This window comes from Melospiza melodia, chromosome 2, assembly GCF_035770615.1.
Source record: "Melospiza melodia melodia isolate bMelMel2 chromosome 2, bMelMel2.pri, whole genome shotgun sequence".
Lineage (NCBI taxonomy): Eukaryota > Metazoa > Chordata > Aves > Passeriformes > Passerellidae > Melospiza > Melospiza melodia.
In genome coordinates, this window is record NC_086195.1 from 15,063,102 (window position 1) to 15,075,682 (window position 12,581).

Consider the following 12,581-nt stretch of genomic DNA (forward strand, 5'->3'; position numbering starts at 1 on the left):
TGTTCCATATACAGAGTATCTTATCTGAGCATTTATTATATGGAAAATAACAATTTATTAATCTGAGACAGAAAAGATACTCAATAAAAGGACCAGGAAATACCTTTATGGAACAAGGAAAAAGGAGGTACAATGGTATGCATCATACCCATCAATTCTGTCATTTGAACACTGAATCCACAGTGGATTTAACAATTCAAACACACAAGTAATGACAGCGTACCTTTATTGTAACACGTGCACTGCACTGATGCAGTAGATACAATGCCAGCAGTCTTCTCCTTGCACAAACTACTATCAATCAGGAACTTCTAGATGGAAGCAGCATTTAGTGCAAAGAATAATTAAGAAACCTCTAATGTTAACCATGTCTTGGGAACTGTTTGCATACATAGTACAGCACTCACAGGCATTTCCCAAATGCCCTTAAACATGGAAAACTGATCAGCTATAGCAGTTTGCATTTGAAAATTCTAACACAGAGACTTGTTTTTCTTTTTAAAAAAATCTATACTACAGCAACAAATAAATAAAGGCTAACAATGTGTATATATATTTGCTCAGAATCAATTCAGCAACTTAAAAAAATATAATGTTCAGTGTTTGCTGAATTGCTTTATACTGCATCTATCACTGTGAAACACTACATTAAAAAAGTTAAAGAAAAAATTCTTCCAATTCTCTTCATACCCTATTAGCTGAAAAGTTTGCAAGCACTGCTGTCTCTCAGCTATTAATATGCAATTCAGGTCCCCTGGTCATTCTGGGAATCTTTCCAGAACATCCCTGCACACCCAGCAGCTCCCTGTGCAGCGACACCAAAGGGAAGCACAAGCCCTGGTACAAGAGCAGATTAAGTCATCTTCCTGATCACAAAATTCCTTGCTAAAAACCCAACCACCCCCACCTGTTGTGACTGATTTATACATCTGCCAAGCTCACCCAGGAACACAGATGCTCTGAGCTCTGTCCCTGTGGGCTTCGTTTCATCTACATGAGTAATCACACTAAGAACCAATGGAAATATTCATGCTTGCAAAGTTATGGACACACCTGCTTACAGGGTATCTGCATTCATCTGCAGCTAGACAAACTGATTGCAGTCCTGGATCATAAATGAAGAGTCTCTATTAGACTACAGATAATAATATCAAAGTATTTTCCGGGATGCCTACAGCAGACCTAGAACACTCAGGGAAATACAGGAAACTTTATTCTGTTTAGAGGGAAGCTCTGTTCTTTGGGAGCATTCAGTGATTCACAAGCTGTAGGCCATGGAAGAACTGCACCCTGTGTATATTAGAGAATTAATTGAGATCATTTAAATCAGTAAGACTGAAAAATGCTTCTATTGGCTATCCAAACTGAAAACATTTAGACCAATTATAGGCCAAAGACAAAGCAAATTTTGGCACATTTTTGAGTATCACTCTGGAATTCTGCATAGGCTACTCAGAGTCTATGAAGAGTTTATATATGTGGCATGCAATAAAATTTTTCTTTATGAATGGTTTAGAAACATAAAGGACAGCTTTTGTATGGTTTGTTTTCATTAATAGTATATTGGTGGGGCAAATCAACTCTCTCCAATAAAACGAAGAAAATGTTGATATGGGTGTTGAATGAAACATCATTGCTCAGGATTAGAGTGTTTAGGGAAATAGTACACTTCTTATTCTACCTTGGAAAAGTAAAAAATGCACATATTGGTCATATCCTTCCACCTCCTTTCAAGTGGGATTTTTAAGCACAAATATTTTAGTTGTTAGATAGCAAACTCTTACAAAAATATAACTTCTGACAGCATGAGAAAATGCTGAAGAAAAATGCATTTTCTTCCAGAACAGAACTACAAGGCACCCCAGCTTCTACTGATTTTTACACTGCAAGTGAATTTAACTGAGCAAGAGCCTCAGACAATATGGGCCATCTGTGGCAATACAACCATCACTGACCCTACTGAAGCACACACACTCTTGAAAACATCCAGTACAGGTGCACATAAAGATAGATCATATCACACCCACATTTCTTCATCCTCTAAGCCAAATTTTACTTCAAAAATCTAGTGCTTCCCATAAGGCTGGGGAGAGGATATGCCCACATGAACCTCATTACACTCAATTTCTTGCACCATGGTGGAATGAAAACCCAGACTTGATCTTCATGCTTCAGTACAAAGCTACTGTGAAATCCACATCAGAATCCAAATAATCAATATGGCAGCAACTAAAAAAATCCAGGAGGTAAAAGGCCAAAGATTCTTCTGCAGCAGAGATTACAGCAATGATGAATTGCTAGGGTAAATAAAAATTTAAGACTGGCTTTCTTCCCTTTGCAACAAAGGACTTGGGGTATTCTCCCGCAAGATTTTTTTTCTTTTTTAGTTATGCTCTTCTCTATATGGAAGCACTGCAGTGTTCATTTAAAAAAACCAAAACCACACAAAACCCTCTCCCATTTTTAAAAAGCACCATAAATGAAAAATCTTGTTGGAAAAACAAAACCAACAAAAACTCCATGGACCACCCTTCAGGGATGAAATGCTAAAGATGTCTTTTTTAATCAACCAGTTTGTGAAGATCTACAAAAAAATGAAAAGGATCACATTCTAAAGGTTCAGTGCAGTCAGCAGCTATACAGTTTTGCTGCTTATTCATCTAAGTTGACTTTCAAAAATAACACCCTAGCTCGTCAAAATATACATTTTCCATTTGCTTTTAAATTAAAATAACAATAAAAAACATTTAAAGAATTCACAATCAATAGCATGACTAAGTTTCAGGATCATCTACAGCATATAATTTAAAGGTTCAAGATGCCAATATGCAGCATGTGGCAGGCCTATATGCTCCATGCAGCATGTACATTTAGGATCATCGCAAATAATCTTGATGTTCAGATGTTAGTCTGTTTCTTCCAAATTGTGTAGAATACCCATCTGGAGAAAATAAGCAGTTAAGGAAAAAAGGCAACACTTGTACACAGTTAAAATGCAGTTCTTTTTACTTATATTTAAATTCTGAAAACTTCTGGTAGCTCATAAAGGGCAGGGAAAACACTCAAAAGTGATATCTACCTGGATTCTCTTCTTGACTCAGCAGATCAAAGATGCCTACTCTTCAAAACACATACACATTCCATTAAGGCCTGGCACTTGTAAAGGCAAAAATAACCACTTTCTCTGAAACTGTAATCTTTAAGAGCAAGTATCTTGATATCCTTCACATTCTCTTGACTTGAAAATATAAGGTCAAATCTGCATTTCCCAAAGAGCTGACAATAATGAGAAGCAGGAGGAGCTGGCTGGGGTCAGCATGGAGTCAGTCTGGGGGCTGCAGCAGTGAGCACTACCGGGCTTGGGGACACAGGAGGGAGGGGAATGAACACACACAACACAAAAAAGGCTGTGGCAGTATCATGTGCTTAATGTATTATGAATAAGAAGATTGTGAAAAGATGTTTCCTGTCAAGAGAGACAGCCAGAGCAGGCTTCACTCTGCAGGAACATTTCCAGGGAGATCCCACAAAAGCAGTAAACACTCAAGGCAAATGCAGATGGCAGAACCACCTTACAGCAGATCAAAATGCCCCTCTCACACTAAGGGCTTGAAGTTTAAACTTCTAGGCTCCTTACATAACTTCCTTGCCACCCACAAACTGAAGAAATTCTGAAGGATTATTTTTAGGAATGGGAGGTTGCTGAGAATATGCATAACCCTCTACTTGGAATATTTTTTCCAGTAACACTAACTAGTAATTATTGATGGGAATCACTCTTCCCCATTCCCCAGCCTTAAAAGTAAAGTCTGAACTGTATGTTCAAGAATAGCTCTATCAGATAATATCTAAAGATCTGGATCATGCTAATCTGTATGAAGTTAGTTTCTTATTTTAGTAAAAGAAGAAGAGAAAATAAGATACAGCCTTGTCAGAACTGCCAGGCAGTATTACCTTTATCACACAATTTATCCTATATCACATACACCACTCAAAACATTAACAAAAATACAGCTTATTCATGAAAGGTGCTGATCATTTTACCAGCTATGAATTTATAGCACTTTTAGAAAATAATTCCTACAATTAGCCTCAAAATAAAACTGCAACAGTTCGTTTACTATGAAAAAAACATTAAGTATTGAAATCAGAACTGCCTTTTTGCTTGAGTTCATTACCTCCAAACAATCTATGCTTGATTGATTTATTAATACACAATCTCCAGTTTTCTTCAGTCTTTAAGGATACAATTCCATGTAGGAGGGAACACACACAGTTTCTTTTGAAAACTCCACAGGACAATAAAGCCTGCTAAGCTGTTCTTCATACAGAGTCAAGGCATCAGTCAGATTGATACAGTTTCCCTGAAGAAAAAAAAATCCCAGTCACAATCAAGCAAATAAGCAGAATTTCAGATGAACATATACATTTTGACATTACTGCAAGGCTCCCACATATTTCAGAACCAGATACATGCTGTTCTTCATATTTAATATTTACAATGCAAACACTGAACAGCTTGTCTTCATTCTGCCTACAGCAAACAACAATTTGTATCCTTTCAAGAAAGGGTAAGTATGGGGGGGATTATCTATATTCTCATTAGCAGAAGCAATCATTGTATGAGGGCTTCCAGTTAAAACAGACCACCATGTGTTGTTTACCTATAACATCTACTCCATAACCATTTTCTTTATAATTGCTTAAACTTATTAGTAAACAGTATTACAACATCCAGATTTTTCTCAGTTATTTAACATTGCCTAGATCTTACAGTGTTTAAATGAACTTTTTTTAAAAACTATAGCCTATTGATTTTAAACAAATTCTTCCACAAAGCAATATGACAAAATACATTAAATTATATAGAAGTTCTCTGGCTGTGGGCTACATTGTCTTGAGTTTCCACATGTCATGCTTCTGAAAAATAAGATTTTCCTGCAATACTTTTTTTATCTTTGGGGTGAAACAACATCAAGGACTGAGTGAGGAATTTAAAAAAAAAGCAAACCCCAAGAAACCAACACCCCACCTCCCAAAAAACCAAACATCCTCCCCCCCCCCCCCACAAAAAAAATTAAAACGAAAAACTCCACCCAACTCTCCCCTAAGCAACTCCTATTTGCCAGAAATACCTTGTCCCAGACTAAGTATTAATAAGAAGCAGAAGTTACTGCAATGTATACCTGGGGTGCCCATATGAAGAAAGCTCTAATCAGAAGTCTGAATTCTCCATATCCATAACACATTTGAAGATTTAGTGGTTACAGTGAGCTCACCAGAACACCAGACTGAACAAACACCAACAACCCAAAGCAAGAAAAGTCAATTGTGTAAGTTCAATTAAAAAACCTTTGTCAAGTTTCTTGACTACATAACCAAGTAGACAAGCAAACACTTTACAAATTTAAATCCAACAGTCTTAGGAAGAATGTGCAAATACAAGTTATTTGGACACTAATTTGAAACTAAGTGAAGTTGAATACAGTCACCACTGCATGGTCTACAAATCACTCAGGTTGTTTTTTTCCAGGTATGAGGCACTGAATGAAGACTCATCAAAAAGAAGGGTACTGTTTCTGTGGCACAGCACAGAGAAAATATATTCTGTGATTGTGGTCAAGGTGGAGATACTGTTACAGGCCCTTGGCACACTGACACCCAAATGAATTGAATTGTGGTCTTTTACTTCCACCACTTTCTTGAGGAATCTTCAGCTCTACCTATAGGCCCCAAACATGCTAAACCAGCCATGCTATAACACTGCACATCAGCAGCAGGTTATATGATGACTGTGAATCTCTCCTGCCCACACAGTATGAGCCAGTCTGGCCACATGTGGGGCAGGATCAGATCTTCAGGAGATGTGTGTGCCCATCTTCCCCTAGTGGTTGGGTTTACTAGCATGTAGTATAAATGTCTTGTACTGTGATCTAGCACAAACCCTCCTTTCCTCTTCTGATTTCTGATCAGTAGATACAGAAGCATTAACTAGCATTTTCTAGAGCTATTCTCAATATATATAAAATTCTCAGCTTTCCCACATGCTTTACCACTTCTAGTGGAGAAACGTTTGCCAAAGAAGATAAAAAGGAGAACAAAAATGAAATTTTTATGTTAACAAATACACACAGTTCCTAAAGATCCAGCACAAGAGCCAAAGTCCCACAAAATTATGGCAAGAAATGCAAGGCACAGAAACTGTGTTAGAAAGAAGTCTAAATCAAGAGCCTCTATCTACAGAATGACAGCATCTTCCTGTTGCTCTGAATGACTTTGGGAAGTGTTTGTGTGTACACACAAGTACACAATTTTGGGGTTTTTTTTTAACTGACCATTGAATGCAGCATCTCATTCACTCCTGCCATTCAATAACATGTGTAACCTGCTCCTGACTGTGAAAGAATGCAGATGGCTCAATCAGAAAACACTAGATCTAATCAAAAATCAGCTCCCTTACATTCACATCTTACTCTGTATTTTAGGACCTCTAACTTGAAATGAGGACCCCAGGCACCAAGGACTTACTCAATGCTTCCCAAGTGTCTGACTGCCTTTGTTTCACACCTTGTGTTGCTCTGCTAAGACACTGCAAAGGTTTTAAATCCAGGAGCAGGGGCGTTATGCAAGACTTGTTTTACTGTGCAGCTTCATTTTGGTGCTCCCAGATTTTTTTTAAATGGCCTTAAAATTATTACATGCATACAGATGCAGCTGAAAATTAATTTTCACAAAGCAAGGAACTAAGATGCATTTGAACAAGTACTGTCTGTGCTCTATACATCATACAACAGGCAGAGGCTAAAACAAGCAGAGGTGACATTTGAAATCAGTATTTCTAAACAGCTCTATTTACATTGATTTTCCATGTAACAACATCAAATGGTAAATAGAACCAAACTGTAAAATGTACATTCTGACTTTGGGATTTATACTATTTTTCCTACTTTTTATTGGTAGGATTTTTTCACAGCATATTTAAAACATTTCTATTTCCAGAGGAAGTGAAAAGAGAATTCATTCCACTCATCTTCCTCTGAATTTTTTGCATCCTGCTCAATTTTGTTTTGGATTGTGCTCAAGTCTCCACAAGTAGAAAAGAAAACTTCAACTTAAAAAATGTTAACACAGCATCTCAAAAATGGTCTCAGGCACATGATGTGATTCTTGGGGTTCTCCTGTACAGGGCCAGGAGTTGGACTTGGATGATTGTTGTGGGCCCCTTCCACAGCACAAAATCCTATGACTCCACTCTATTCTATCACTCCCTAATCTTTTAAAAATCATATTTGGGAAAGCACTCCTTCAAAAGAACTCGCATAAAACATGTTTGATTATCATCTTGGTCATATTGCACAAACAAACCAGTACTTTTTTATTTGGTAAAGGAAAATGACTTGCTGTATATAGAAATTTCCTAATAAAAATTTGGGTTTCTAAACCCAAATGTTTGGGTATCAGAAAAGAAATGAGAGTTGTCAAAAGTAGAAGACTAACAAACTAACAAACCGAGTAGAAAGTAGAAAACTAACAAACCGAGCACAATGAACAGACTGCTGCAGCACTTGTTTAGTAACCTGTTATTATCCAGGGGATTGTGGTGGGATTTTTGGTTCAGCCGCCCTTCACCAAACATATTATTTTGTTTCAACATCAGACTGAATGCAAAAGAAAACTAAAAAACAACCTGTGTGTGTAATTTGAGTCACAAATAGGAGCACTGCTAGGTAATTTACAGAGCACACCACTATTACGTAGGAAGTTGAACAGGATACACAATGATAGAAGAGTATACAGTTTCCCAGACTGTCCTTCAGTATTTCATCATTTCTCCCTTCTCTAGCAAGAGACAAATCTCTGCAGACACCATGGAAAACAAATTACAGATACAACGAACATGCCAAAAAACAATTTTTACTTTTCAAACCCACAACTCTCCAATCTCCAAATAAAGATCTTGCCTAAAGCTTCAGACAACTCACCTGGCTCTTTTATCAACATTTTTCTTCTGGACAAACATTACAGGATTTTGCAGTTCTGCATAGTTATTTTTTTTAACTATCTGGCTTTACTCAACACAAAGTTAAGCCCTCCAAAAATCAAATCTATGAAACTTAAGGCTTATTTCAATAAGCTTATTGAAAAAAATCAGTATTATGAACACCTTTCTTTAAAACATGACCAGCTTTATTAACCAAGACTACAGAGTTAGTAACAATGTCAACCACACTTAGATGTTCCAGGATCACCAAAATGCCACAGGGAACCAAGCCCAGAATGCAACACTGTTCACTTTTAACTCCCACTGCCTAATGAAGAGCCATGTAGTAGAGCAATGCATTCTTTGTTCTGCACAGACACCATACAACTGAAACAATAGCTAATACTGAAGGCTGTTTAACAAGGTTTAAAGCAGATGACTCACCAATTACACGTTTTCAAAAGCAAAATCACTTCCTTTTATTTTCCCCACAGGGTTCAGCCAATTTTTCAATATATACAAAAGCCTTTACCAAACTCCTCTCCCCAGACCCCTTCACTTAATCTCTGTTCCATGCCAAACAATTTGGTAAGAACTAGGAAGGTAAGAACTAGGAGAATTATAAATTTTTTTTACCCTTAAAATGCATCTTTCTGACACAAAAGTACTTGAAGCAGTTTTAACTTTGAGATTAAGATTTGTTAATCTCTAAGACCTTCCTTAGACAGCTCCTAAGTTGTTTCACAGCCTTTGCATCCTTAGTCTGCTCAGTGCTTGCACCCACTTCAACAGCTCATGCCCATCTCCCAATATGCATTTTTCTGGGCTCTCACAAGGCATACATTCTGTAGTTGCAAGGGTTTAGTTTTTAGGTTTCTACAGGACAATGCACAACAAATTTAAATAACAAATACAGTTCTGGACAGACAAAAAACATTCCTTAAACTAAGTAGCAAAAAAAAAAAAAAAATTGTTTCAATTAACCCTGTAAGTTCCATTTAACTCTGCCCATCTATAAAGTGGATGTGTCCATCAACTGGTTACATGTTGAACTTAGGCCACTATGCTTCCTCCAATCCTCAAAAAGTAAACTAGTGAGTTGAAAGCAGGTGAAAGGGCCCCTTTTCCTTACTTGCCCATTTCTTACATGTCTTACCCCTTATGTCATTGCCATGGGCCACCTTTGTCTGTGACTGTATGCCACAGAAGTTTAATTTTTATGTTTAGCATGGGTTTCTATTTTTATCTATTATGATGTGCCAGAATTGGACATGGCCATGGTTGGGTTTTATCCTTCCTCACTTCAGAGTGACTAATAAGCAGTAAGACAGAGAGCATGAAACACCTAGCACCAAAGCTAGGCTTAGGTTTTGGGGGGCAGGGAGGGCTGTTAAGGAAATAATGGAGGCAAACCCAACTGTAAGTACCTCCACTGGCTAAACTCTCAATAACATATAGAAATGAAAATGTCTGTTTAAATTAAAGTCTCTCAAACTACCAAGAAATCAGAGGCTCACATAGGGACATAAACCATTCCTCCAGCCTCCTTTCATGGCTCAGTCATGGAGAATCTTCTTCCCTCAATGGAAATGCTAATTAGAAAGCCCACACAGCAGCCAAAAAAAGGAGTCTAACTATGGAGCAACATGATGATTGTCTGGACATTTAGAGAGTGGCCGGGAAGAGAGAGCTGAGTGAAGGGCCACATGTTGGTGTGGGAGACACATGATCCCTTCAGTGGGTCAGTGCTGTTTACTGGAACCTGGGAGTGGTCTGTGGTTCTATTCTGCCTGGGCTGAGTGACCCCAACCAGGAAGTCACAAACTCCTGTTCAGACGTATTTTTAAAGGTTCTACTACATAAACAGGCTGAAAATTACAGCCTTCTCAACCTCAAAAATTAGATCAACAGAACAAAAACTTAGCACAGAAAAAGGCATTTTCTTAGCTACACATAATCCACTGACACTCAAAGACAACCTTACCACCAGTCTCTGCATCTGGCTTCACAGCTCTTGGGACAATCCTCAAATGGTACTGTGAATGCACAAGTGATGGCTCAGAAAAACAAAAGCCAAAGCCACATACCATTCTGATATCTACAAGTATATATACTCACTTGAATTGAATCACTTGGACCATATAAAAATCATACTTTTAGAAAGTCCAATACTGTAAAAACACCTAAAGTGTCTGAAAACAAGTTGCCAGAAGGGTATATTGGAGATGAAACTGGACCTCAGGATACACCAAGGTCTCACAACCTTATCAATTCCCATTTCTCTCCACTGTGATGGTTGGGAGCCTGGACCTCTGTCTCTCCTTGGAGAACATAAGACCAAGCACCTCACAGACATGGCATCATATCATATCATTAAACACTTCAAAGCACCAGTTTCAGAAGAAGAATGGAAATAAGAGCATACCATATGACCATTGAACCTCAGAGTGGTGGGATTATGTTTAACAGTAAGTTTTCACAAACAAGCTTCAAGTCTCAAACCTACAGACAAGTCTGCAAGTTCTGCAGGCTAAGGGCCCTACAGCTCTTGTCTCTCCGTGCAGATCCTGTGTAGGCTGCAACACTCAGTATGGATGAGGCAGCTAGAAAAGCAAGGGTGTGTAAAGCACAGCTGCTACTCATACAGGTTTTTGTTCTAAGCTGTGATTACTATTTGCACAGAGAAAATAGAGGCATTTTTCCCCAAACACACTCAGACACAAACTTAAAGCAGCAGAGAATGGCATCCACTAACTGCCCTTTTATATCTTTTCAGAGATGAAAAAAAGGAAGAAGTCCCTCCTGCATCTTAAAATTGGTCACATAAGGTCTTGTATCCCCTAGGAATACAAATAAATAGTCTGAAAAACCTTCCACAGGCAGAATCTCTATAAATGTTCATAAACTGCCAGGCAATACTGGTTACCTGCCTCCACCTAGTGGTGACAGGACATCCTGCAGCAGCCTTTGGAGACTGCTTCGAGCATCAGCACGGAAGGAATCCCGAGGGAACCACCAGGTGTGTTAAGAGCAGCATGCCAGAAATAATTCTTTTTATAATCTCAGATAAATTATATCCGTCTGGAGTTAGACAGCACTAGATCCTGCTTGCTGACAATTCACGTGCAGATCAGAACATTTCCTAAAACTTGAGCAGAGCTCAATGAAGAGGTGATGAGCATTTCCCTTTATTTTTCCCAGCAGTGGCATTTAGACAGACAGCAATACATTATGAGAAAGGATGGCATTCTGTGAACACAGCTCCACTTTTAGGTAAAGCATTTCTTTGGCATTGATATAAATGACAACCTAACTAGATGCACATGATTCTGTTCAGGGTGCAAGGGGACAGACTACAAAGGACAGAAATTTTCAATGTTAGTAAACAATGTCAAGGCAGAAAAGACAACTGTAATTGCTGGCTAGTGGTCACCAGAACAACGATTCTTTTGCTGCATTTTTCCTATGGCATTTCCTCACCATAGCAAAGATGATCTCTGACAAGTGGACATTCCCTCAGTCCCTTTCCTTGATGAAATTTAATGTTTTTTGGTTTAGAGAACCAAAATGCAAAGAAGGGGCTGGGGGACACACAGAGTCCTGCACTTTGAAAACACAACAAACAACATGTGCTTGAAAGGCACATGATTTCTTCAGCAAGGCCTGCTATGTAACATAAGCATCCTGGAAGTAGAGAGCTGGAGCAAAAGTAACTTAAATTCCCAATTCCACAGAGATAAAACCACTGGCATTTAATAGCAAACACAACAGAACATTCAAATTCCTTTATGAGTCCCCAGTGTGTGACTAAGCTGCCAAAGTTGGTAGTGGTCATGCTTGACCTTCTGTCTATAGTTAAACCAATCCTCCAAGTAGCCAGCTTCAGTTAGCCCAATTGCATTAAAATGTAAGTAATTTAAACAAAGTTATACACAGTTAATTTTATTTTAAGCACCCAATAATCTGTTCATCCTATGGCCAGACTGTTGAGTTGTCTGAGGGTGTGGAGGGCTCACCCTGTCTGGGTGCCAGGTGCCCACAAAAAACACCCTGGCATTTCCCTGCTCAGCTGGACAGAGGAGAGAAAATACAGCAAAGGCTCAAGGGCTGAGATAAGGCTGGGGAGAGAACACTCACCAGTTACTGTCACAGGCAAAGAGACTCAACTTGGGTAATAAACTCCATTTTCTCATCAAATCAGAGTAGAATAATAAGAAATAAACCCAAATTTTAACAGTGCCTTCCCCTACCTCCCTTTTCTCCCCAGAATGAACTTTATTCACAAATTCTCTACTTCCTCCCCACTGCACTGATGGAGGATGGGGAATGGCGATTGCGCTCAGTTTATCCCATGTTATTTCTGCTGCTCCTTCCCCTCACACTCTGCTCTGCTCCAGTGTGGGGTCAATCCCTAGGAGAGACCTCCATGAACTCCTCCAACATGAGTCCTTCCATGGGCTGCAGTTTTCCATTGCTCCAGCAGGGTCCCCTGCAGGGACACAGGTTCTGCCAGGAAGCCTGGTCTAGTGTGGGCTTCCCAGAGGGTCACAGCCTCCCTCAGGTATCCACAAGCTCCACCATGGGGCCCTCCAGGGGCTGC

General features: G+C 38.9%; 1 protein-coding gene across 1 annotated transcript in view; it reads right to left on the reverse strand.

The window, feature by feature from the left end:
- Nucleotides 1–209: 209 nt before the first annotated feature.
- The window catches only part of SMS (spermine synthase), a 43,574-nt gene continuing 31,202 nt past the window's right edge, over nucleotides 210–12,581 (reverse strand). The window contains exons 10-11 of the mRNA XM_063182465.1: nucleotides 4,249–4,364; nucleotides 210–2,941 (exon numbers count right to left, since the gene is read on the reverse strand). Of these exons, the coding sequence (XP_063038535.1) occupies nucleotides 2,899–2,941; nucleotides 4,249–4,364 (159 nt within the window). The 3' untranslated portion in view covers nucleotides 210–2,898. The remainder of the gene's footprint in view (nucleotides 2,942–4,248; nucleotides 4,365–12,581) is intronic.